The sequence below is a fragment of the Esox lucius genome, chromosome 23 (genome assembly GCF_011004845.1).
Source record: "Esox lucius isolate fEsoLuc1 chromosome 23, fEsoLuc1.pri, whole genome shotgun sequence".
Lineage (NCBI taxonomy): Eukaryota > Metazoa > Chordata > Actinopteri > Esociformes > Esocidae > Esox > Esox lucius.
The window spans coordinates 1,576,480-1,603,927 of record NC_047591.1 but is presented as its reverse complement, the minus strand read 5'-3'; the positions used below and the strand labels follow the sequence as shown (position 1 = coordinate 1,603,927).

Here is a 27,448-nt window from a genome sequence, read left to right as displayed (position 1 = left end):
GGTCTCATAAGACCACAGGACATGGTTCCAGGAATCCATGTCCTTAGTCTGCTTGTCTTCAGCAAACTGTTTGTAGGCTTTCTTGCACATCATCTTTAGAAGAGGCTTCCTCCTGGGATGACAGCCATTCAGACCAATTTGATGCAATGTGCAGCGTATGGTCTGAGCACTGACAGGCTCCCCTTTAACCTCTGCAGCAATGCTGGCAGCACTCATACGTCTATTTCCCAAAGACAACCTCTGGATATGACGCTGAGCACATGCACTCAACTACTTTGGTCAACCATGGCAAGGCCTGTTCTTAGTGGAACCTGTCCTGTTAAACCGCTGTATGGTCTTGGCCACCGTGCTGCAGCTTAGTGTCAGGGTCTTGGCAATCTTCTTATAGCCTAGGCCATCTTAATGTAGAGCAACAATTTTTTTTTTCCAGATCCTCAGAGAGTTCTTTGCCATGAGGTGCCATGTTGAACTTCCAGTGACCTGTATGAGGGAGTGTGACAGCGATGACTCCAAATTTAACACACCTGCTCCCCATTCACACATGAGACATGTCACTGGGGAGGGAAAATGGCTAATTGGGCCCAATTTGGACATTTTCACTTAGGGGTATACTCACTTTTGTTGCCAGCCGTTTAGACATTAATGGCTGTGTGTCGAGTTATTTTGAGTTGACAGCAAATTTACACTGTTATACAAGCTGTACATTCACTACTTTACATTGTAGTACAGTGTCATTTCTTCAGTGTTGTCATATGAAAAGGTAAAATCAAATATTTACAAAAATGTGAGGGGTGTACTTACTTTTGTGAGATCAATCAAATGTATTTATAAAGCCCTTTTTACAACAGCAGTTGTCACAAAGTGCTTTACAGAGACACCCGGCCTTAAACCCCAAGGAGCAAACAACAGTAGTGTTGAATTTCAGTGGCTAGGAAAAACTCCAAGAAGGTCGAATTTTAGGAAGAAACCTAGAGAGGACCCAGGCTCAGAGGGGTGACCAGTCCTCTTCTGGCTGTGCCGTGTGAGATATTAAGAGTCCAATTGGAATAATAAATAAATTTATCCGGGCTAAATCCAGAGTCTATTTGATTTTAGACTAGGTCAGAAGTATGACCAGGTGGACAAGGACAGGGACAGCAACGGGCCCCTCAAACCAGGTAATCCGCAGGTGTGGACCAGGACCTCATCTCCTCCTAAAATTTAAAACTGGAGGAGACTGAGAAAAGTTAGTAGTACATCCCTCATATCCCCCAGCACAATAATATAGCAGCGTAACACCTTGGAACTGAGACGGGGGGGGTCCGGTGACACTGTGGCCCTACCCAGGGGAGGCCCCGGACAGGGCCCAACAGGTAGGAAATCAATCCAACCACATTGCCAGGCATCAACCAAAGGGACACCCACCAACCGCAACCCCCCTGAATGAGGGCCGAGTATTGCTAGCAGCGTACAGCCCAATTGCACAAGTGCGCAACAGAGTGTCAACAACAAGCCAGTGACTCTTCCCCCGAAAGGCATTGGAGGGAGGGCATCCCAGTGGCGACGAGAGCCCACCTGGCAAGACAGCAAGGGTGGACAGTATCAAGCCTACTGGTCACCTTCACGCCCCCGGACCAGGCTACACCTAATTATAAACCGTGCTGTAAAGATGAGTTTTTAGTAGACACTTGAAAGTTTGCACTGAGTTTGCATTTCTAATCTTAATTGGCAGATCGTTCCACAGGAGTGGAGCTCTATGAGAAAAGGCCCTGCCGCCAACTGTTTGTTTAGAAATTCTAGGTACAGTTAAAAGGCCTGCATCTTGCGATCTAAGGTTACGTGTAGGTATGTATGGCTGGATCATTTCAGCAAGGTAAGTAGGAGCAAGTCCATGTATTGATTTATAGGTCAAGAGTAAAACCTTAAAATCAGCCCTAACCCTAACAGGCAGCCAATGTAAGGACGCCAGGACAGGGGTATTCAAATTTGTTTGTTCTAGTTAGGATTCTAGCAGCCGTGTGCAGCACTAATTGAAGTTTATTTATTTATTAATTTGTCTGGATAACCAGAGAGAAGAGCATTGCAGTAATATAATCTAGAAGTAACGAAAAAGCATGGATACATTTTTCTGCATCAGTTTTTGATAGAAAGTTTCTAATTTTTGCAATGTTTCGAAGATGAAAATAAGCAACTCGAGACATATTTTATTTGTTCTTCAAAGGAGAGGTCAGGGTCAAGGGTAACGCCAAGGTTTTTACCATTTTTTTGGGATATGACCATGCAGCCGTCGAGGTTCACTGTGAGATCTGCTAACAACGCTCTTTGTTTTTTGGGTCCTAAAAGGAGCATTTCTGTTTTATTTGAGTTTAAGAGCAAGAAATTCTCTGTCATCCACTTCCTAATATCTGAAACGCATGCTTCCAAAATAGCTAATTTAGGGGCTTCTCCATGCTTCATTGAAATATATAACTGTGTGTCATCAGCATAACAGTGAAAGTTAATATTGTGATTTCGGATTACATCGCCCAGAGGGAGCATATATAGTGAGAACAATAATGGGCCCAGAACCGAGCCTTGAGGAACTCCAAAGCATACCTTTGAGTTGTCAGAGGATATGCCATCCACACTAACGAACTGATATCTTTCAGATAAATAAGATTTAAACCAGGCTAGAACATGTCCACGTAGCCCAATATGGGTTTCCAGTCTCTCTAAGAGAAGGGAGTGATCAATAGTGTCAAAAGCAGCACTAAGTTTTTAGTGGTGCAACTGTGTCTAATGTTTTTCGCAGTATTGAGTTTAGATCCTCAGTCGGAAAAGGGTGGCTTGCCCACTTCAGGTTGGTGGAGAGTGCCTGCCTCAAGTGGAGGAGTTTAAGTATCTAGGGGTCTTGTTCACGAGTGAGGGAAGGATGGAACGGGAGATTGACAGACGGATCGGTGCAGCTTCTGCAGTAATGCAGTCGATGTATCGGTCTGTCGTGGTGAAGAAAGAGCTGAGCCGCAAGGCGAAGCTCTCGATTTACCAGTCAATCTACGTTCCTACTCTCACCTATGGTCATGAGCTTTGGGTCATGACCGAAAGGACAAGATCCCGGATACAGGCGGCCGAAATGAGCTTTCTCCGCAGGGTGGCCGGGCGATCCCTTAGACATAGGGTGAGAAGCTCTGTCACCCGGGAGGAGCTCAGAGTAGAGCCGCTGCTCCTCCACATCGAGAGGGGTCAGCTGAGGTGGCTTGGGCATCTTTTTCGGATGCCTCCGGAACGCCTTCCTGGGAAGGTGTTCCGGTCCCGTCCCACCGGGAGGAGACCCCGGGGAAGACCTAGGACACGCTTGGAGGGACTATGTCTCCCGGCTGGCCTGGGAACGCCTTGGTGTCCCCCCGGAAGAGCTAGAGGAAGTGTCTGGGGAGAGGGAAGTCTGGGCATCCCTGCTTAGACTGCTGCCCCCGCGACCCGGCCCCGGATAAGAGGAAGAAGATGGATGGATGGATCCTCGATTTGATCGTTTACAGATTTATTTACTCTGTCGTTAATGAGCGAACTTGTAAGAATATCAAGGAATTTATTTGTAGTCCGAGAATTTATAGTACGGCTTTTGAAACTCATTGTTTGGGGGGCAAGTGTATTTCTTGTTTTAACAGTAAATGTAATAAGACAATGATCCGATAATCCAGGATTTTGGGGGTAAATGATTAGATCTACAATATCTATTTCTCGTGACAGGACTAAATCCAAGGTATGATTGTGGCAATGTGTTGGACCTGAGGCATGTTGGATGAAACCCATTGAGTCAATTATGGCTTCAAAGGCTTTTTGAAGAGGATCATTGGAGTTTTCCATATGAATATTGAAATCGCCAAAAATTAGAATACTATCTGCCATGACTACAAGGTTAGACAAGAATTCTGGAAACTCATTGAGGAACAATGTGTATGGCCCGGGGGGCCTATAAATAGTAGCTATGTAAATTGATTTATCGGCCTGGTTAACTTTCATGGGTAAATCTTAGAAAGAATGAAACTCAGTGATATGTTTGAGAGTAAGTTTATATTTACTGTCATAAATATTAGCAACACCCCCTCCTTTTCGGGATGCACGAGGGATATGATCACTAGTATAACCAGGAGGGGAGGCCTCATTTAAGGCAGTGAATTCATTAGGCTTTAGCCACGTTTCACATAAACCAATAGCATCTAGTTTATGATCAGAGATTAATTCATTTACTGCAACTGCCTTTGGAGCAAGGGATCTAATATTTAGGAGTCCCATTTTGAGATGCAAAGTGATACAATCATTTTTATTTTTGACCGAGGTGGAGGAAGGCTTTATCTTAATAAGGTTGTTTTTGTTAGCACTACCTTGTTTAACTTTTCTCAGCCTAGAACAAGTCAGAGTGGCAATAGGTAAAGCTGTACTAACTACTCTGGCTATGCTATTGACAGAATCCACTATGCTAGCAGGCTGGCTAACAGCCTGCAGCCTGACCTGCACCCTATCTCATGTTAAAGCTATACGAGTGAGACTCCTGTCAATGTTCCTAGATAAAAGAAGAGCACCACTCCAGCTAGGATGGAGTCCATCGCTCCTCAGCAGATCAGGCCTGGCCCTATTTCTGGGAACAAGTCCCAAAAAGAAGGCCAGTTATCTACAAACTCTACCTCCTGTTGGGCCCTGTTTTCAGCCAGCGATTGAGTTGCGCAAGTCTGCTGTAGAGCTCGTCATCACCCCTAGCTGGGAGGGGGCCAGAGACAATTACTCGATGCCGACACATCTTTCTAGCTAGTTTACACGCTGATGCTATGTTCTGCTTCGTAACCTCTGACTGTTTCATCCTAACATCGTTGGTGCCAACGTGAATAACAATATCTCTGTACTCTCTATACTTGCCAGTTTTAGACTGCGCTAGCACCAACCCCAGATTTGCGGCTACGTCGGTGGCTCTGCCCCCCGGTAAACAATGTACGATCGCCGGCTGATTCTTTAGTCTAATACTGCGTGTAATGGAATCGCCGATGACTAAGGTTTTTAGTTTTTCAAGGCCACCGGTAGAACATGCCTGCCGATCATTCCCCTCCGAAGACGGCTCGGGCCTTAACTCCGACTCCAGTGGGGAAAACCTGTTCAAAGTCTCCGTTGGATTTAGCAACGATTCAGGTTTAACTGGTCAACGGCATTTCTTCCCAGTGACCAAGAGAAAGTTATTGCCCGGCTGCAGGAGCTGTGCCGGGGGGCTAACAAAACTATCGTTTCTACCTGGTGGCACTGACGCAGATTTTTCTATTTCTACACTAGCATAATCCTTGCCTGGCATTTGCGTCAGAAGCCGAGCCTCTAACTCTGCTATCTTTAACTTAAGACGAACATTCTCCTCCGTGTTGTTGCTACAACAATTGCAGTGATACGGCATTGTAATGATACTTAGCCTCGGGTGTTCAGGGGTGAGTAGTTCTGTTAATTATGTCCAAAAAGAGTCCCGGTGTAGAAAAGTTGGGTAAGAGGTCAACAGATAAATATTGCGATGGTAAAACTCTTAAAATAGAATTTTGACCAGTTAGTTTATATAGAGTAAATTCGAAAAAGTTTGGCAGGTAGACAGGTAAGTACCTAGCTACTGTACCTCGCTAGAGATGCATGGACACGCAGTGACTGAAAGTGCACGCACGCACGCACGCACGCATGCGCACACCGAGTCAAACATCCTTGATGTTGCTGCTCGGTATCTTCTTTTTGACAGATGGCAACATTGCTCCTGTGTAACGGCACTACGCGCACACACACACACACACACACACACTCACTGCTAATGTTTATTGTATATTCTATCTTTGCTAATCCAAGTTTATCATTTTAAAAGGCTAATTAATAATTGGATAACACTTTTTGCAATTAAAGTGGCCACCTTCATTAGTTTAGTTGAGTATCTGAAGCATCAGCAATTGTTGGTTTGATTATAGGCTCAAAATGGCCAGACACAAAACTTTCTTCTGAAATTCGTCAGTCTATTTTTATTCTGCGAAATCACATCCTAGAAATTTCCAAGAAACTGAAGAGGTAATACAATGCTTTTTACTACTCTCTTCACAGGACAACACAACAGAAAGAAGAGTGGAATAGAATAGAAAGCGGAGTGGGAGGCTCCAGTGCACAACTGAGCAAGAGGACAAATACTTGAATGTCTAGTTTGAGAAACCGATGCTTCACAGGTCCTCAACTGGCAGCTTCATTGAATAGTACCCTCAAAACACCAGTCTTAACGTCAACCGTGAAGAGGCAACTCTGGGATGTTGGCCTTCTGTAGTGATGCACAAAAAAAGCCATATCTCAGGCTGGTCAGTGAAAAGAGAATATTTAGGTGGGCAAAACAACACAGAGACTGGACAGAGGAAGATTAGGAAAAAAGTGTTATGGACAGACAAATTGAAGTTTGAGGAGTTTTGCGGCACCATGCCATACCCTGTGCCATACATTGTGCCATACTCTTTAATGACCCAAAGCACAGCTCCAAACCATGCAATAACTATTTAGGGAAGAAGCAGTCAGCTGATATTCTATGTATAATGGAGTGGCCAGCAGAGTCCCCGGATCTCAACCCAACTGAGCTGTTGTGGGAGCATCTTGACCAAGCTTCTTTTTTTAAGCTTTGAACAGGATGCAAGCCATATTAGGAAAAGAAAAACCTAATTTGAGTTTAAGCTTCCTCAAAAGATTACACTGTTCATATAACTTTGAAGGACAGCCTGTAATCTAAACATGTAACTATGTATTGGTAGGATTACCACTTTTCAGTGGATGTGCTTCCAGATGAGGAGAAAGCTCACTCTCTGGCTTAGAGCAAACTCTTTCAAGGCCAGGAATTATTCTTCATTTAAGAGCAGTTTGAGGCCATGTGAAAGGCAGTACTCTCATAAATAGCTTTTCACAGTTGTCTACACCAGTTTTTTATGAAGCATGTGACAAATTTAGTTTGATTTGACCCTGAAGCACTGCACAAGGGCTAAGGATACTAACTGAATCATGGCTCAGTGGAGAGAGAACAAAAGAGTACACTCTACAAACAGCCCATTATTTGGTTCTAGCAAGATCTGACATTGGTTCATAGCAGAACCTTATCCAAAGGGTTCTCATTAGATCCTATAAGGGTTCTATGTAGACCCTAATTTTTATAGATAGTGAGATCTGAAATTCGTTCCTGACAAAAATGGTTGTCTATATTTATATCAATTCTAAATGAAACCTTTATTTAACGGTTCTTTCTATATCCCATATTAGTCATTTGTGGTGTTAATGATAACTCCTTTTTAGTTCTCCGATTTGATTATATGTGTAAATTAAACAAAACATTTTTCTCTTGCCGTAGTATAACTGTAATCAATGAATCAATCAAATCTGTTTCATAAAGCCAACACACAGATGGACCTTGACTGGGGCAGCTGGGTGTCATCAGGCCCCTAGTCTAAAGAAGAGGTCAAAAATGTCAGGTCCTCCTAATATTCAATGCAAGAGAAACTACAGGATGCATTTCTTATATTCAAAATAATCTGTATATATTTGAGACTGACCCTAGTAAACTAAATGCAATTTAGAAACTAATGATTAACAATTACATAATTCCCATGAAGCCTATAAGAGAAAATAGCCTTGATGCTCTCTACCAACTATTTGAGACATTATCACTTTCCTATATCGATTATCACTGACATCTTGTGTAGTGTTTTAAGTTTCACTCTGATTGATTGTTCGTTTGCAGATATTGGACCCATTATCTAGGACCCTCAAACTCCAAGCCACCAGGCGAATGCAATTAATGGGACACCAGGCGAATGCAATTAATGAGGTTCTCCAGTCCTCCAAAAAAAATTCCTACATCAATGGTCCAAGATAATTGTTTTCCATTCTTTAGAAATGAAACTGAGTCTCAATATTGTGGTCGCGTTCAGTCGTCAGTGAAGGGTGAGTGGTACTAAATTGACCAAATTTCCAGCTAAAGAAATCTTGAGGCAACAGTATTTCAAATATTCCTTACCGACCCCCCCAGCGCGTGACTTCAGTACGTGACTTCAGTACTCTCCAGCATTTGAACTCACGCCAGCATTTGAACAGTCACCTTGCTAGGTAAGGAACACTACATACATTGCAAGCTTCTTTCGTTGACTCGAATTCTAAGAGCTGCAAAAGTTGGTTGATTTATAGCTGTAGCTAGCTAGAAAACGTCAGCTAACCGCTAGCAAACGTCAGCTGCCCGCTAGCTAACAAATTGTGACCAGTAATTCAGTGCAGTGAAAATGAATAAACTATATAAAATGCATACAACGGGTAACGTAACTTCTAGAAAGTTTTTGCAATGGTTTTGATCGGTAGTAGTCGCTAATATAATTCATGTTTTGTGTATTAGAGTTGGCTGTCTGTTGGTACATAAGTAACACTTCTTGTCCCGATTTGAATGCTTTCTACCTGGTTAATATCATAGTATGGTCTTGAAACAATTACAATCAGGAAATAAAGTTATAAACACTGTTTGAGCTAAATGTGAGTAAATAACAGCGCGGTCTGACCAGCCATTGTAACGTTACTTGTACTTGTAGCTAGGCATGCTAATGGTGCGTTCTAAACATGACGTTCTAATCACACCGGTGTGATCGTACGCTTCAGGGACCACTCTAGATTGATCACACCGGTGTGATCGTACACGCCAAAGGGTTAAAATCATTGTCATCTTTTGATATTTAGTTATTTTCTGTTTATGCCTTAAAACATTTGTGGAGAGCCACATACTTAGGTTCTGAGTTGTACTGTTTGTCTACTTACCATGAATGGAAGGTGAAGGTTAGTAGTTAATGTAGGGTATAATGTGTCAGAAAGGTGATTTATGGCCCTGGAGGGCGGGGCTTCCATATTGATGTGACAGGTGGGCGGGACATCCGGTTTGTAGGGTGGGACTTCATGAATGTCTTCTGACAACGTTTGTAGTTGTCTGAGGGGACCAATGCAATGGTGTCCTTGGTGAGGAATCTGTTGCAATAGACTTTCGTGCAAGCCGAAGCAATCGTAATTGACCGGAATGGGTCAACACCACCACACTCCAGGAACTTGAGTCTGTAGTGCACACAACCCTCTCTCAAGATGACCACATCATTCACGCAGTAAGCATTTATTTCATCCTGCATGATAAAGGGGTCTGTGGAAACAGTTGCATACCATTGCAAAAACTAATATTTTTCTTTAGCCATCATGGTATTCACACCATAGTAATGCGGTTCCAGATGGGGGCCAGCATAGTTCTCATTCTCCTTGATGTTAAACTTGTAAGGAAAGTAGCCTTTTTTCTAATCCTTAAAACCCATAGCACGTGGCAAGGCCGACAGCTTCATAGGTAGGAAGCAATGACTATCAATGTATCTCTGATTGAATGTGCTGTCTGTAAAAATCATGAGCTTGCTACCATTAGCAATAAGTGTCACGCCAATACCATTGTTAGCAAGGTATTGCATCAAGATGTAACCATCGAAACCTTGAGAGTTGTGTGCTATAAATGTGTAGTCATTATATTTCGGTTGCCTAAACTTTTGAAAAAAAGCAGCAACACAACCATCTCCGGCTGAACACCACGTCTCGCTATCAAAGCTTATCGCGCACACAACATTTGCAGTGTGTACACCATTCACCGGATTGGCAATTGTCTCAAAATCATAAAATATGTAGCGCTCACTGGGGTCCTCGGGCTTGGAGGGTTTTATAAAACACTGATGATTAATTTCAACCGTCAAATCCACGTTACAATTGGGGCACATGTTAACCATGCACCTGTGTGCTTTATAGTTGGTAATACCAACATTGTAATAACGGCCGCAATCGACACAATATTTCTTCTGGTCACACCTGCTAACCCAACGATCCACACTTTTGTGGTGCTTCAAGCGTTTATGCTGGCTATAACAAAAATCTGAATAACAGTCCGTTTACAGTCAAGGCACTGCTTTGTGTTACGGGTGTGGGTATGACAATCTTCATGAAGACAGACACTACAGCTATGTTTACAACCATGATCACCACGGGTGTTGAAACCGGTATAGCACCAGTCACAAACATAAGACACACCCAGAAAACCCTTCAGATTCATGATACCATAGAAGTGGTTATCGTGTAAGTACATAAAGACGGTTCTAGGGTGGGTGTCCTCGCTGTTTTGAAACTTGGTAAAGTGACCATCCCGTGTTCGGTGAAAGAATTTTTACACCCTGTCATTTCTTCAAACCGAACAATATCTGTGAATGCCACACAATCATCTAAAGCTAAACCAGCGCCCGTATGTAACTCACGACCACTAACCAGGGCCTCAGGATGTGTGTACTGCGGGTTCAACATACCCATCAAACAAACAGAAAAACATGTAGAATCATTATTCACAGCCACATATAAATGCCTTCTTTTTTTATTGATAATTTGCTCTATCAACAGTGTTTGAGCTTTACGTCGCGGGGCACCACCCTCACGGTTTTTGACAATTTGTACCACCAGTTCTAGTGATTCATCAATCATAATCTCTGCATTACTCTGTTTAACACTTTCAAGTAAATTACCAAACGTGTGTTCATTATATTCTTCCGCTCTGGGGTCTATCAGAGATTCACCAATCAACTCAATCTGCAGACGATCACCAGGCCTGTGTACAAAGTCTGAAGCTCTAACAATCAAAGTATCCAAGCCTGCCATAATATTTGCGTAGAATGTGCCAAAATCACCAACTTCACCAGTATTTTGTAAATGTATCAACTGTCGTAATTCAACATTGTCAAATGCATTACGTTGTATAACTCTAACATCGCCATCACTGCATTGAGTTTGCATCAGAGAGCTCGAAGGAGAGTCAACTAGATTGTGTGAAAAATGGGGGCTACTAAGCTCGGTTAACAAGCATTGCATTTGAGGCTTATTGTGTGCATCGCTGTGCAACAAAGTAATGTTTGGTTCATTTGTATTTTGGGGTGTGGTCGATAGATTATGTGTAGAGGTTGTTGGCTGTTCCGTGTCTGGTCTGTTGTTAGCTTTATCTTTCGCCATTTATCTTGCTTAACGTGTAAACAACGATACACTATTCAGGTTAAAATATTCTAACTCACATTTACATACAGCACAGTTGATGGGTTGACGGTATTACCTTCAGCTTTCAAGCATGAAAGAAAACAATGAAACAAAAATCCCCTCATGCTGTGCAGCCACAAGGTAGGGTGTCTGTACTCTGTATCATCACTGGGCTGTCCTCAATCTGTTGGAATAAAGAATGTTGTACCAAGGTTCAGCTGTATGCATAGTCAATAGTTAATAACACTTTAGAACAAGCCTAAACATTTCTGTAAATATTACACAAAAACACATATTACACAGATGCAGTTCATTTGGTCTAAATGCAAATAGGATTAACAAGCGTATACAGGTAATTAAATCTGATTAAAAATAATGTCAAATGTCTACTTACCAAGATTTGAAGGCCCAAAAATGTGTTTACCAAACACGGCGGGTGTTTAATTCCGCTCAACCTAAAACGGAGATTTGAACAGGTAATATGAAAGACAGGTAAAAATGCATGGATTGCGCAATCGTAAAATTTATTTACAAATTCTTAAAAAGTTCAAATGTCTTGTTTGTTAGCGTTTGTAATTGCAGCACAATTCAAATAAATTACTTCAAATAAAATAACTTGTACTTACAACAGAAACGATATACTCCGCTCTTGAAACAACAGCTGACTTCTGTGGATGCTGCGGTTTAATTACTGTCTTCACATCGCAGCCGGGGCGCCTCCAGCAAGTCACGCCTCTTAACTTTGTCATTGGTTACATGTCATCGTTCTACACGTTAGATTCAAATTGTGTTAGAACTATACAGGCTGCTATGATAGAAAATCTGGATAAAATGTAACTATTTAGTTCTGATTATTGTTGCCGTTTGACAACCAAATATATTGATACATCCTGTCTGGTAGAACCGCCATTGTCGTTCGTTTTCGCGGCTCAGCCGTGACATCACGTCTTATAATTTTATATATTAACGATAAACTAATCTGCTTATATATAAACGCTGCCGATTGTCACCATATCGCCATTAATCTGTTCAACATTTAACAAACGCAAGACCGTAATACAGCAATCAAAAATCTGATTTCAAGAGTTGGTCATTATGAGAATGCAGATACTACAAGTATTTTTTTTTTTAATCAACGTTGCCTATTATTAAAAATTTCTAAAAATGTGTGGAAAACAATCTCGCGTTGATCCCCGTTGTACAATTTCAAAAGACGCCTTTACGAATGTTTTAATTACCTGAAATAACATATCCTGACATGTCAACGATTCGCCGTTGTTCATGCAAATTTATACGCTACCTGGTGGGTAACATTGTAACGTTTTGCCGTATAATGCAACTTAAAAGTTCATGCTTACTTAAAACAACAATTTTTATAACAAAACTCAGCATTGCTCATACATACACATGTGCCTAAATCCATGTTTTTATTTATAACAATATTTTAAAACCCAAACCGCGACACAATCCACCTTTGCATACTGTGTGGTTGGCCCTGGCCTTGACTATTCCTTCAAAATAATAGCATTGCTCATGCGATGTTAGTTCTCTGTAATGCTGTGTTGGACTTCAAACCATGAAACACGGGAAGATTTTCGACCTGCATATACTACAGTTTGTAATAGTGGTTATTAAGGGGCCATTACTACAGGGCAGATATCATCTTAAGGCCCATCTCCTGTTAAAATAAAAATTGACTGAAACTCTCCAAAATCGTAAGTCCCTACACCCTTTCTTTATATCTTACACAAAAAGCATGTCTCTCACGTGTAACTCTGTGCTTGTGGAAAAACACCATGTTACACGAACATTGTAAAACATGGAACCCTGGCACCCTTTTGTTGAACACCAAACAACTTACCGCTGACACAACACTTATTTATTGTCTGGGGATTTAACATTCTGGAACCGTAAGCCACATTTGTTAACCGTTTGACGCGTACGGTCACACCAGTGTGATCAGGCTAGAGTGGTCCCTGAAGTGTACGATCACACTGGTGTGATTAGAACTTCTTGTTTAGAACGCACCATTAGCATGTCTAGCTACAAGTAACGTAACAATGGCTGGTAAAACTGCGCTATTATTTACTCACATTTAGCTCAAACAGTGTTTATAACTTTATTTCCTGATTGTAATTGTTTCAAGACCACACTATGACATTAAAAAGGTAGATAGCATTCAAATCGGGACAAGAAGTGTTACTTTCGTACCAACAGACAGCCACACTTATTTTTAGCTAATGTCTGTCTGTCTTCCTATGCCACAATACATAACCCATACAGGCCTACTACACTTCAATTATTCATAGTCATTAAGCAGTATACAATACAGATAATGGTCAGAAGCAGCCAATACCAGTAAAATATATAATAGGTTTACCTTAATGGTGAGATGAAAGGAAGTGTGAATGCATTTGCCTGACAGTCTTCAGGTTATATTTGTAGTCAGTTGTGGCAATCCTTGTAAGGCAGTCCAGGTGTGTATTGGTCAGTCTGTTTCTCTGTTTCCTCATTATAATGTTCATTGTAGAAAATGTCGATTCACATGTATATGTGCTGACAAAAAGGACATTACCCTTTACACTGTTTCACAGTAGGAAAGTGTGACTTGGAGACCGTGCTCCAGAAGAGTTCAGCTTTCAGTGACATTAGCCTGTAGTTCAATTATTTCACTCTCCAGTGCAGCACGATCAGCAGGGTAGAGTTGTGTGATGGCTGGGGTCAGAGAGGACATAGCCACATAAAAAGGGTTATCAATTAAATTGAAAATCTCTTTATATTCCATCATATCCTGGAATCTGGACTCAAATTCTCCCCTTAGCTCCTCCAACACTTCCACAAATGTATTGTGGTTAAAGTGCTGCAATTGTTCTGGGTCATCTTTCATGACAGCTCTTAATTTTGGAATGTGAACAAACTCTTTTTCAGGTATGTACAGTGTTGTTATTTTGGTTTGGTATGCTTGGACCACACGTAGCATGTTAGCTGGATGTTTCTGTCTTCCTTGGAGCTAAAGGTTCAGTGTGTTCAGGTGGCATGTAATGTCAGTCAGAAAAGCCAGCCCGATTTATCCTCTTGGGTTTTCCAACTCTGGCTCATTTCTTGCTTTGCTGTAAAAGAACTCATCTCACTTTGTTGTGCAACACTAAGTCACCATACCTCTAGGAGCAGGCGGAACTGTTGAAACAATGAAGTTGAGAAATATATTATCTTTTCCTCATCAGACCAATAAGTCCCTTCTCTTTCCCTTGAAGTGCATTCAGGATGTTCTCTCCTCTAGTTTGGCCTTGCAAGGCAAAAAGCATAACATTTCTTCCCTGAACAAATCCTCTTTTGGGAACCTGGCCCACACACACAACTGAGCAACATCACACATCTGTGCTTGTGTCCACTGCAATGCTGAAATATGGTGCAGTGGATAGATCCACTATTAACCGGTTACTTATGTCTTTACCAATGTCTTCAATTCGCCTCATTATGGTTGAAACCAATAACTGCAGCCCTCAGATTTGCTTTATAATCGAATCCTTGTTTTTAAAGTCAAAATACAATATATCAGCTGTAGTCAAAAAACCTTCCTTTACCAACTCTGCATCAGAAAATGTTTGCTCTACCTAAACCTTTTTTTTTCTTACGTTAGTCCCAGGCAGGTATGCATCATAGAATTTCGAATGTTGTTCGGATATGGTGTTTCAAATTGCTATGTTTGAAACCATAGCAGGTTTTATTGCATATTAAACAAAGTGGATTGGCACCATCTACTACAAATAAAAACTCCTCTGTGTGTGTGTGTGTGTGTGTGTGTGTGTGTGTGTGTGTGTGTGTGTGTGTGTGTGTGTGTGTGTGTGTGTGTGTGTGTGTGTGTGTGTGTGTGTGTGTGTGTGTGTGTGTGTGTGTGTGTGTGTGTGTGTGTGTGTGTGTGTATTTATCACACACATTTATATACACACACAGAGCTTCCAGAAAAAATTAAGAGACTGCTACACCTTTTTCTTCCCTTTCCAAAAAAGTTGAAAAGGAAAGTTTTGAGTGAGGAACAGAAGTGTTCAGTTTGCAGTGGTCTCTTCATTTTAATCCTTCTGTTCCTCACTCAAAACCTTCCTTTTTTACTTTTTTGGAAAGGGAAGAAAAAGTTGCAGTTGTCTCTTAATGTTTTCCGCAGCTGTTTATACACATACAGAATATTGTTAGTAATATATAAAAATAAGAGCTTAATCAGGGATTTTCAAACCACAGCACATTCTCATTTGTATATGGAATGAAACTAATCCTTGTTCATAATATGTATTTAAAGAAGCATTAATTGTTTTGAGCTCAATAGAGACCAATGGAGAAGACAAGGATCAGTGGAGATTCAAACTCAGGTCAACTGCGTTAAGGCAGTTGTGCAAACCATTATAATTACACAAATGTGAAATACGACATTTTATAGAAATGGCTAGTAAACCTTATACTGCACATCTACACATCTTTTCACACCAACGTACATTTTCTTCACTATAACACCCCGAAAAGTAGTAATTTGACAACTTTCTTTTCATGGGCTGTGGATATTTGAATTGTTGCATGTGGGATTGGACCTAGGCCACCAAACTAACCACTAGGCCATTACAAACAATGCTATTCCCAAAATGGATGCTAATCTTGCTTTAATGGCATCTCATTGCTATTATTTTTGTTTTGCTTTCTGTTTTTATTCATCCAGTTTTTTTCCATTTATTATCTATTTAAATGTAGAACATAAAACATTTATATTTATTTTCAGAGCAAGAAAGGAACCCTAATTTGTCACAAGCAAGCTTTAGAAATAATGGGATTGTGCATGTTTTAAGTCAATTAGTTAGGAAATCCTTTACTCTTGAAAGCATAGGTCTTCAACCCTCTCCTGGGGACCCCTCAGCCATTCCATTTATTAGATGTATCCCAGAGCTAGCACACCTGAATCAACTTTTTAACTAATTAACAAGCCCTTACCTGTTGAATCAGGTGGGCTATTTCAGGGCAAAAACTAAACTGGGAGATGGCTGAGGGGTCCCCAGGAGAGTGTTGAAGACCTATGCTCTAAATAGCCACTGCTGTCACCTCAAGGACCACCTGTTTCTTTTACTGTTAACAGCTTCACCTAAAGCCCTCCAGAACCTTTTATAGAATCCTTTTTTAGTATAGAAGGCATGAAGTGAATTGGATAAAAGGGGGACAGGAGGATGTATTCATTAATCTGTTGAAAAGGATGTAAGAGAAGTCAGGTAATGAGATTACTTCACAAATAACAGTCCGACTAGTACAACCCCTATTCCTAAAATATTGGGACGCTCCATAAAATTTAAAGAAAACAGAATGCAATGATGTGCAAATCATTTAAACATTGTATTCAACAGAAATATAGTACAAAGACAACATCTCAAGCATGTCAATTGACAACAGGTCAGCAACATGATTGGGTATTAAAAGATCATTCCAAAGGGGATGGGTCTGTCAGAAGTGAGGATGGGGAGGGGTTCACCACTCTGTGATAAACTACGCCAGCAAATAGTTCAACAATTTTAAAATAATGTTTCTCAACATAAAATTGCAAAGAGTTTGGAGATCTCATCATCTACAGTACATAATATAATTAAAAGATTCAGAGAAATTTCTTTATGCAAGAGACAAGGCCGAAAACCAGTATTGGATGGCCGTGATCTTTGGGCCCTCATGCAGCACTGTTTTAAAAACAGAAATGCTTGGTCGCTGCATCCACAAATGCAAGTTAAAACTCTACCATGCCAAGTAGAAACCATATATAAACAAGATCCAGAACCGCCGCCACCTTCTCTGGGCCCAAGCTCATATAAGATGGTCTGAGGCGAAGTGCCAAACTGTCCTGTGGTTTGACAAATCAAAATTTGAAATCCATTTTTGGGAATCATGCCCTCCGGACTAAAGAGGAGAGGGACCATCCAGCTTGTTAGCAGTGCACAGTTCAAAAGCCAGCAATCGTGATTAAATGGGGTTGCATTAGTGCACATGGCATGGGTGACTTGCCCATCTGTGAAAGCACCATTAACGCTGAACAATATATACTGGTTTTGTAGCAACATATGCTGCCACCCAGACAATGTCTTTTTCAGGGAAGTTTTAATTGTTGAATTATTTCAGCAAGACAATGCCAAACCACATTCTGCACATATTACAACAGCATTGCTTCATAGTAAAAGTGTCTGGGTGCTAAACTGTCCTGCCAGCAGTCCAGACCTGTCACCCATTGAAAACATTTGGCGTATTATGAAACCAAATATATGACAAAGGAGACCCTGAACTATTGAGCAGCTGAAATCATACCGTATATCAAGCAAGAATAGAAATACATTTCACTCTTAAAACAACAGCAAATGGTCTCCTCAGTTCCCAAACGCTTAGACTATTGTTAATAGAGGTGATGCAACACAGTGGTAAACATGGCCCTGTACCAACTTTTTTTAAATGTGTTACTGGCATGTCCATTTTGAATAAAATTTAAAATGGTCATGTATTTTTCCAAAAACAATAAAATGTCTCAGTTTCCACATTTGATGTGTGGTTTTTGTACTGTTTTCAATTAAATATAGGGATAAATGATTTGCACATCATTGCATTCTGTTTTTTTTCGTATTTAACTCAAAAGTCTTCCAAATGGCTTGAAACGGCTGTTTCCATACGAGAACGCTTTGAGTCCCTCTGTGGAAAGATTTTTGTATGGAACCTAGAAGGGTTCTACTTTGATCCAAAATTTGAAACTAGAAAGGATCTGCCTTTTATTTATAACAGTATAAGGAAACTGGTCAAAACCTGCTAAAGTTTCCATCATATCCTGTTGCAAACCATCGCATACATTATTGTCTTATAATGTATGTACTTCTTTTGTCTGATAATCCCTTCCTGAAAGACCAGACACTGGTTAATGTTTTTACAGTTGTGCTCAAAAGTTTGCATACCCTTGGAGAATTTGTAATGTGTGTACCATTTTTAAAGAGAACATGAGTGAGCAGGCAAAACACATTTCTCTTATTTCTTATGGCAGTGTTTCTCAATCCTGGTCCTGGGGACCCAATGGGATGCACTTTTTTGTTTTTGCCCTAGCACTCACATACCTGATTCAAATTAAAGCCTTGATGATCGGTTGATTACGTCAATCAAATGTGGAAGTGGTAGGGCAACATTTGAAATAATATATAATTTTCGACTGGTAGGTTATAACATCATCATTATAACAATCATAAAACAAAACACCCTGGAGCCAGGCCCGGGGTTGGGGCTCGTTCGCGAGCGCCTGGTGGCCGGGCCTTTCCCCATGGGGCCCGGCCGGGCCAAGCCCGAACGAGCGACATGGGGCCGCCCTCCCGTGGGCTCACCACCCACAGGAGGGACCATAAGGGGCCGGTGCAGAGAGGATCGGGCGGCAGTCGAAGGCGGGGGCCTAGACAACCCGATCCCCGGACACGGAAACTAGCTCTAGGGACGTGGAATGTCACCTCGCTGGCGGGGAAGGAGCCTGAGATGGTGCGTGAGGTTGAGAGGTTCCGACTAGAGGTAGTCGGGATCACCTCTACGCACGGCTTGGGCTCTGGAACCACACTCCTTGAGAGAGGATGGACTCTTCACCACTCTGGAGTTGCCCATGGTGAGAGGCGGCGGGCTGGTGTGGGTTTGCTTATAGCTCCCCAGCTCTGCCGCCATGTGTTGGAGTTTACCCCGGTGAACGAGAGGGTCGTTTCCCTGCGCCTACGGGTCGGGGATAGGTCTCTCACTGTTGTTTGTGCCTACGGGCCGAACGGCAGTGCAGAGTACCCGACCTTCTTGGAGTCTCTGGGAGGGGTGCTGGAAAGTGCTCCGACTGGGGACTCTATCGTTCTACTGGGGGACTTCAACGCCCACGTGGGCAACGACAGTGACACCTGGAGGGGCGTGATTGGGAGGAACGGCCCCCCTGATCTGAACCCGAGCGGTGTTCAGTTATTGGACTTCTGTGCTAGTCACAGTTTGTCCATAACGAACACCATGTTCAAGCATAAGGGTGTCCATCAGTGCACGTGGCACCAGGACACCCTAGGCCGCAGGTCGATGATCGACTTTGTTGTCGTTTCATCTGACCTGCGGCCATATGTCTTGGACACTCGGGTGAAGAGAGGGGCGGAGCTGTCAACTGATCACCACCTGGTTGTGAGTTGGATCCGATGGCGGGGGAGGAAGCTGGACAGACTCGGCAGGCCCAAGCGTACTGTAAGGGTCTGCTGGGAACGTCTGGCCGAGTCTCCTGTCAGAGAGATCTTTAACTCCCACCTCCGGCAGAGCTTTGACTGGATCCCGAGGGAGGTTGGAGATATTGAGTCCGAGTGGACCATGTTCTCCACCGCCATTGTTGAAGCGGCCGCTCGGAGCTGTGGCCGTAAGGTCTCCGGTGCCTGTCGAGGCGGCAATCCCCGAACCCGGTGGTGGACACCGGAAGTAAGGGATGCTGTCAAGCTGAAGAAGGAGTCCTATCAGGCCTGGTTGGCTTGTGGGACTCCAGAGGCAGCTGACGGGTACCGACAGGCCAAGCGGACTGCAGCCCGGGTGGTTGTGGAGGCAAAAACTCGGGCCTGGGAGGAGTTCGGTGAGGCCATGGAGAAGGACTATCGGCTGGCCTCGAAGAGATTCTGGCAAACCATCCGGCGCCTCAGGAGAGGGAAACAGTGCCCTACCAACGCTGTTTACAGTAGAGGTGGGCAGCTGTTGACCTCAACTGGGGATGTCGTCGGGCGGTGGAAGGAATACTTCGAGGATCTCCTCAATCCCGCCGTCACGTCTTCCATTGAGGAAGCAGAGGATGAAGGCTCAGAGGTGGACTCGTCCATCACCCGGGCTGAAGTCACCGAGGTGGTTAAGAAACTCCTCGGTGGCAAGGCACCGGGGGTGGATGAGATCCGCCCTGAGTACCTCAAGTCTCTGGATGTTGTGGGGCTGTCTTGGCTGACACGCCTGTGCAACATCGCGTGGCAGTCGGGGACAGTGCCTCTGGGATGGCAGACCGGGGTGGTGGTCCCTCTTTATAAGAAGGGGGACCGGAGGGTGTGTTCCAACTATAGGGGGATCACACTTCTCAGCCTCCCCGGGAAAGTCTATGCCAGGGTTCTGGAGAGGAGAATACGGCCGATAGTAGAACCTCGGATTCAGGAGGAACAGTGTGGTTTTCGTCCAGGCCGTGGAACACTGGACCAGCTCTATACCCTCTACAGGGTGATGGAGGGTTCATGGGAGTTTGCCCAACCAGTCCACATGTGTTTTGTGGATTTGGAGAAGGCATTCGACTGTGTCCCTCGCGGCATCCTGTGGAGAGTGCTTCGGGAATATGGGGTCCTGGGTCCTTTGCTAAGGGCTGTCAGGTCCCTGTACGACCGAAGCAGGAGCTTGGTCCGCATTGCCGGCAGTAAGTCAGACTTGTTCCCTGTGCATGTTGGACTCCGGCAGGGCTGCCCTTTGTCACCGGTTCTGTTCGTAATTTTTATGGACAGAATTTCTAGGCGCAGCCAGGGGCCGGAGGGTGTCAGGTTTGGGGACCACACGATTTCGTCTCTGCTCTTTGCGGATGATGTTGTCGTGTTGGCCCCTTCAAGCCAGGACCTTCAGCATGCACTTGGACGGTTTGCAGCCGAGTGTGAAGCGGTGGGGATGAAAATCAGTACCTCCAAATCCGAGGCCATGGTCCTCAGTCGGAAAAGGGTGGCTTGCCCACTTCAGGTTGGTGGAGAGTGCCTGCCTCAAGTGGAGGAGTTTAAGTATCTAGGGGTCCTGTTCACGAGTGAGGGAAGGATGGAACGGGAGATTGACAGACGGATCGGTGCAGCTTCTGCAGTAATGCGGTCGATGTATCGGTCTGTCGTGGTGAAGAAAGAGCTGAGCCGCAAGGCGAAGCTCTCGATTTACCGGTCAATCTACGTTCCTACTCTCACCTATGGTCATGAGCTTTGGGTCATGACCGAAAGGACAAGATCCCGGATACAGGCGGCCGAAATGAGCTTTCTCCGCAGGGTGGCTGGGCGATCCCTTAGAGATAGGGTGAGAAGCTCGGTCACCCGGGAGGAGCTCAGAGTAGAGCCGCTGCTCCTCCACATCGAGAGGGGTCAGCTGAGGTGGCTTGGGCATCTGTTTCGGATGCCTCCGGAACGCCTTCCTGGGAAGGTGTTCCGGTCCCGTCCCACCGGGAAGAGACCCCGGGGAAGACCTAGGACACGCTGGAGGGACTATGTCTCCCGGCTGGCCTGGGAACGCCTCGGTGTCCCCCCGGAAGAGCTGGAGGAAGTGTCTGGGGAGAGGGAAGTCTGGGCATCCCTGCTTAGACTGCTGCCCCCGCGACCCGGCCCCGGATAAGCGGAAGATGATGCAATGCAATGCAATGCAATAAAACAAAACATGGCAACAAAGAAAAAATTTAACTGACCCCTGTTTAAAAGTCCCTTATTTCTTAATACTGTGTATTGCCCCCTTTAGCGTCAATGACAGCATGCAGTCTTTTGTAATAGTTGTCTCTGAGGCCTGAATTCTTGTAGGTGGTATAGCTGTCCATTCGTCTTGGGAAAATGCCTCCAGGTCATGCAAAGTCTTTGGTCATCTTGCATGAACCACACGTTTGAGATCTCCCCAGAGTGGCTCAATGATATTAAGGTCACAAGACTGTGATGGCCACTCCAGAATCTTCTCCTTTTTCTGCTGTAACCACTGGAGGGTCAACTTGGCCTTGTGCTTAGGGTCATCGTCGTGCTGGAAAGTCCAAGAGTGTCCATTGCGCAGCTTTTGTGCCAAAGAATGCAAATTGCCAGTATTTTCTGATTACATGCTGCATTCATCTTGTCATAAATTTTCACAAGATTCTCTATGCCTTTAGAGCTCACCCCCCCCCAAAACATCAGTGAGCCACCACAATGCTTCACAGTGGGGATGGTATTATGTTCACTATAGGCCTTATTGACCCCTCTTCAAACATAGCGCTTATGGTTGTTACCATAAAGCTGTATTTTGGTCTCGTCACTCTAAATTACAGTGTGCCAGAAGCTGTGTGTCAAGGTGTTGTCGGGCATATTGTAAACCAGGCTTTTTTGTGGCATTGGCACAGTAAAGACTTCTTTCTGGAAACCTGACAATGCAGCTCATTTTTGTTCAAGTATCATCGCATTGTGCTCCTTGAAACAACCACACTGTATTTTTCCAGAGCAGCTTGTATTTCTTCTGAGGTTACCTGTGGGTTTTTCTTTTTATCCTGAACAATTTTTGTTTGGCAGAAATCTTGTCTACCTGAACTTGGCTTGGTATAAAGAGATCTACAAATTTCTTAAGTGATTGAACAGTACTGACTGACATTTGCAAGGCTTTGGATATCTTTTTATATCCTTTTCCATCTTCATAAAGTTCCATTACCTTGTTACACATGTCTTTTGACAGCCAATTTCTACTCCCCATGTCCCACATGTCTTTTGACAGCCAATTTCTGCTCCCCATGGCTCCGTATCTAGCCTGCTCAATGCATCCACATTAGAGCTACCAAACTAATTGACTATTTATACACAGACACTAATTGCAATTTAAAAAGTCACAGGTATGGGAAATTCACCTTTAATTGCCATTTTAACCTGTGTGGGTGACCTTGTGTGTCTATAACAAGGCCTAACATTCAAGGGTATGTAAACTCTTGATCAGGGCCATTTGTTTGATTTCTGTTATCATTATGATTTAAATAGGAGCCAAACAACTATGTGATAATAAATGGCTTCATATGATCACTATCCTTAAATAAGAGTTTTTTTTTTTTTTTGCATGATCACTACCCACCAAGCCCAACCACCCTGAATGAGGGCAGAGTACAGCCCAATTCCACAAGTGCACAATAAAGAGACACCCCTCTTTGCCCTCGGGGGGGATGGTTAAAGAACGCCCAGTGAACTCTTTTTATGAATTCACCTATAGCCAGCCCCTCTCCCAAACGGTGGTGACAAGTCAGCACAAATGATGGTGGCCACCTGAGGTGGGTGTCCCTGTGTGTTGAGTGAAATATATAGTATCATTCAAAAGTTGGGGTCACTTAGAAAATTCATTGTTTTTTGGCCATTAAAATTATATCAAATTGTTCAGAAATGCAGTGTAGACATTGTTAATATTGTAAATGACTTTTGTAGCTGGAGACTGTTATTTATGAAATATCTACATAGGTGTACAGAGGCCCATTATCACCAGCCATTTGTCAATGGCACCCCTTTTTTCTAATCCAAATTTATCATTTTAAAAGCCTAATTGCTCACTTGAAAACCCTATTTGCAATTATGTTAGCACAGAGGAAAAAATAAAAGAAATGAAGGCTATTTCATGTGAGAAATTGCCAAGAATAGCTCAAACTGGCTCTAAACGGAATAGTCTGGTGGTACGTGATGGTCTGGGGGTGCTTTGGTGGTGGTAAAGTGGGAAATTTGTACAGGTTAAAAGGGGTCTTGAAGAACGAAGGCTATCACTCAATTTTTTTGCAGGACAATGACCCAATGCACAGCTCCAAAATATGCAAGAACTATTTAGGGAAGAAGCAGTCAGCTGATATTCTATCTATAATGGAGTGCCCAGCACAGTCACCAGATCTCAACCCTATTGAGCTGTTGTGGGAGCAGCTTGACCGTGTGGTACATAAGTGCCCATCATGGCAATCCAACTTGTGGGAGGTGATTCAGAAGCATGACATTTCTTCAGATTACCACAACAAATTGACAACTAGAACCAAAGGTCTGCAAGGCTGTATTTGCTGCAATTGGGAATACTTTGACAAAAGCAAAGTTTGAAAGACACAATTATTATTTCAATTAAAAATCGAATCTTCTCAATGACTATTTCCAATTCATTTTGCTGTATTTCTTATTCAAACATATTTCATGTGTTTTCATGGAAAACAAGGACATTTCTAAATGACCCCTAACATTTGAAATGTAGTGTACAGTAGGTGTCACTGAAGGAGGAAGCCACAAGATTTCATCTGTCTACTGTTGATTCTCTCGGGACAGTCTGGTATTGAACTTGTCAGACAATGATAGAATCGAGAGGTTGCCGGCTGGAACAGAGGTTGATAGAACACCCTCTGCTGGCGGGGGCGCAGATGTGTCCAAACTTGGAAGAGGTGCCCCTGCTCTTCTTTGTATATACAGGCTGTAATTATGGGAATTGGAGCCTGGTGTGCGTAATTGGTTGTGAATAATGAAGGCATTGGGACAATGGCAGCAATTAGATTGGCGACATCAAGACTGGGTGCGGGAGGTGAGACAGGTGTCACAGAGATCCAGATCTCAGTCTTATATCCCTGTATAAATCAAAGTTAAAAAAAAAAGCAGGCAGTGTCAATGTATCTTGAATACCTGTTTGTTTCAACCTTGAATAGTATTCTACCTGCATGCCTTTGCGCTTTTCTGAATGTCCTCGTGCTTTTTGCATCCCAATACTATAGTAGGTATATGTTTAGGTGTAATAGAGCTATGGCTATGCAACTAAAATACTGTACAGTGGTGGGCCTAGAATGTTTTCTGGGCATGTGACCTGGAAAACATCTAGATCATATTACTGGTTGGTGACCAAAAAACAGGCAAAATCTTTTTTTGGTCAGGTCATGAGGTTGTCTGGAAACTGTCCAGATCCTAGTCATTAACTTTAAGATAGACCTACTGTTTTTCCTTGCCAGGTCAAATTGTCAGGAAAAATGTCCATTATGCAGGCGCCGTCTAAAGCCTCTGACTGAAATGCGTTAGTTTTAATCAGATTTGTGTTATTTCCATGATGACCCACATAGCAGGCCTTTGACCATATAACATCAGAGGTATAGCTGACATGTTCAGGGTTTTTCCTCAGTTGACCCAAAACAAAATACTTGTGTAATTGTTCAGATGTTAGATTAAGTTATGGGTCTATGTCTCTTAAGAGATATCAGATAATGTAACGAAGGCCTAACAAGTTATAGTCAGGTCTAGGGGCTAAAAGGTACAAAAAGGCTGGAAACATAGAAAAACAAGTATAAGACTGTGGCTAGTAATACATTATATGAATATAGCCTCATACCAATCACTGCCAAAGCTGCTTTCAGGAACCTGAGTGAAGGTGTGCCCCACTGAAAAAGAGGGAGACAGAGCAATCAAAGCACCCAGCTCTGATTAACTGAGGAGCAGTCTGAGGACCTAAACCCTGGGGAGGCCTTGGTTTTGTTGCCTTCCCCAAGCAGGCCACTAAACTCTCACATATACACACATCATCAAAATACAGATGCATCTACTGTATGTCTATGCTATCTTTAGGCTTAAGTATAGTTTCTATATCATTGTCTTAATAATTTATATTACTTACATATACCACATAATGTTGTCTGTTGTTAATACTCTGTCCCAGGGGCCACCTGCAACATACACAATACATTATCTCTGTCAAAGACTCTTATGTAACACTGGATATAGGAGGGGTGGACCCTACTTTTAATCTTCACTTAATTGATTGGTTGATTTGACATGGCTTTTTTGAGACATCCCCATTAATCCCTTATGACAAGCAGCCTATTGGTGCTGGAGTCTGTCTTAAATCCTTTCTGTTTAGTTTTGTTTTAATCTCTTTAAGTCTTTCATCCTGTAAGTTAATTTGATCTGAAATGTGCTTGTTTAATAATGAGATAAACAGACCTATTTTAGAGAGATGGTGTAACACTATAATTAATTGCATAATGGTGGTTTGGTGTTGGGATTTTACACTGTACACTGAGTCTGGCAAGAACACACATAATATGAAGGCGTAATTACAATCTCAGGGAGTAAAAAGGTTTAATATAGCCAGAACTAATCGTTTTCTGTACCTGGGAATGTAATGGAGATTTTAGAATGTCTTATAGCTGTGTGTGGGTGTTGAAATGTAGTTTGAACAGGCTAATAAGCAGGTATAGGATGTGTTATGAGATTGCTTATATCAGTCTTATTATACCATAAAAGAGCTGCTTTGAAAAATGTATGCATTTCTTTGCCGGGATTTCAATATGGTCTGTTTCATTTATGTGTAATGGAATTATGGATGGGAATCATTCATATTAAATCAAGTAACATGGGAATTTAATTGAATTCAGTTAATTAACAAAAGTATTTGAGTTAATTTCATGTTATTTCCTTCAATTAGATACCCTTCCTGAATTTAAATAGATTTAACCCCTGCTGAGTTTGATAAATTGTGTTGCAATCGGTAGAAGATGGTCCTGGTTCATGAGAGAGTGTGGTTAAGATACAGTAATTGCTAATGTTTCATATCCTGCAGTTTTAGAAAAAGAAATCTTGTAAATGTAATAACTGGTAAGTAAAATCCATCTTTCTCTTCACTGTCTCTCTCTTTCTCTCCATCAGGTTGAACATTCTCTTGGGTGGAATGACGCCCCTCTACTTCCATGTTGTCAATGTGTGTCTGCACTGTGCCGTTACCTGTCTGCTGATGCACACATGTGTTTGCTGTGTGTTCGACGACCCCCGACTGGCCTTTCTCACCGCCCTCCTCTTCGCTGTGCACCCCATCCACACTGAGGCTGTGAGTACACACATATTACAGGGAAATCAGGTCCAAAGGCCATTTCCATATTACAGTTCCAGATGAATACATTTCGATTTGAGTTCAGAGAGGTAGGCAAGTTTTACAAGTAGGGAAATGTATGCAAATCCTGCATGGAGGAGAGTCATTGACTTTCACAGGTGAAAGAAGAAGAAAGACGTGTTAAAGCTAGAGAGACACAGGAAGCAAGTGAGAGAGCAAGTGAGTGTGACAAAAAGAGGAATGTTTCTGACCGAAAAGAGGGACTATTAAAAGAAGGGAGAGAAACGGGTGAATGAAGAGCAACAGGAGAGAGAGGGACTCTACAGGGTGCTCCCTTGAGCTCCTACAGGAGAAAGAGAGAGGAAAGGCAGAGCTGTCATGTGAGACAGCAAAAGAGAGAGGGAAAGAGCAGGTGAGAAAGCAGAGAAGAGAAGAGAATGGATAGAATAGATTCTAGGAGAGGAAATCACGGTCTGTGTTCAGCATCTTGATCATCCTTGGTCTAAGCTAATGTTAATCTCTGTGTTCCCCCGAGTTCCTCATCGGGTAATGTCCCAGCACAAGTTTTAGCCATGGTATCATTGTCGAGACTTATCCCTAAACTATATGCAAGACATGGACCAAAGAAATTTATTTGAGAGAAATTAGCTTTATGTCTGTATGTGATCTTGGAGCTTTTATTTCCGCTAATGTAACTTGGAGCAAACACTTTACATGTTGCGTTCATATGTTTACTCTTAATAGAATAAATCCTAATATGTGCTAGGGAGTGAGCTTATTTTTTTTTTTGCCTGCTATGCAGTCCAGCAGTAAGTAGTTA

General features: G+C 42.7%; 1 protein-coding gene across 2 annotated transcripts in view; it reads left to right on the top strand.

The window, feature by feature from the left end:
- tmtc1 (transmembrane O-mannosyltransferase targeting cadherins 1) overlaps window positions 1-27,448 on the top strand; it is a 314,311-nt gene that overhangs the window by 3,971 nt on the left and 282,892 nt on the right. For both annotated transcript variants that reach the window (XM_034290060.1, XM_034290061.1), the window contains exon 2: window positions 26,448-26,625. In XM_034290060.1, the coding sequence (XP_034145951.1) occupies window positions 26,448-26,625 (178 nt within the window). The remainder of the gene's footprint in view (window positions 1-26,447; window positions 26,626-27,448) is intronic.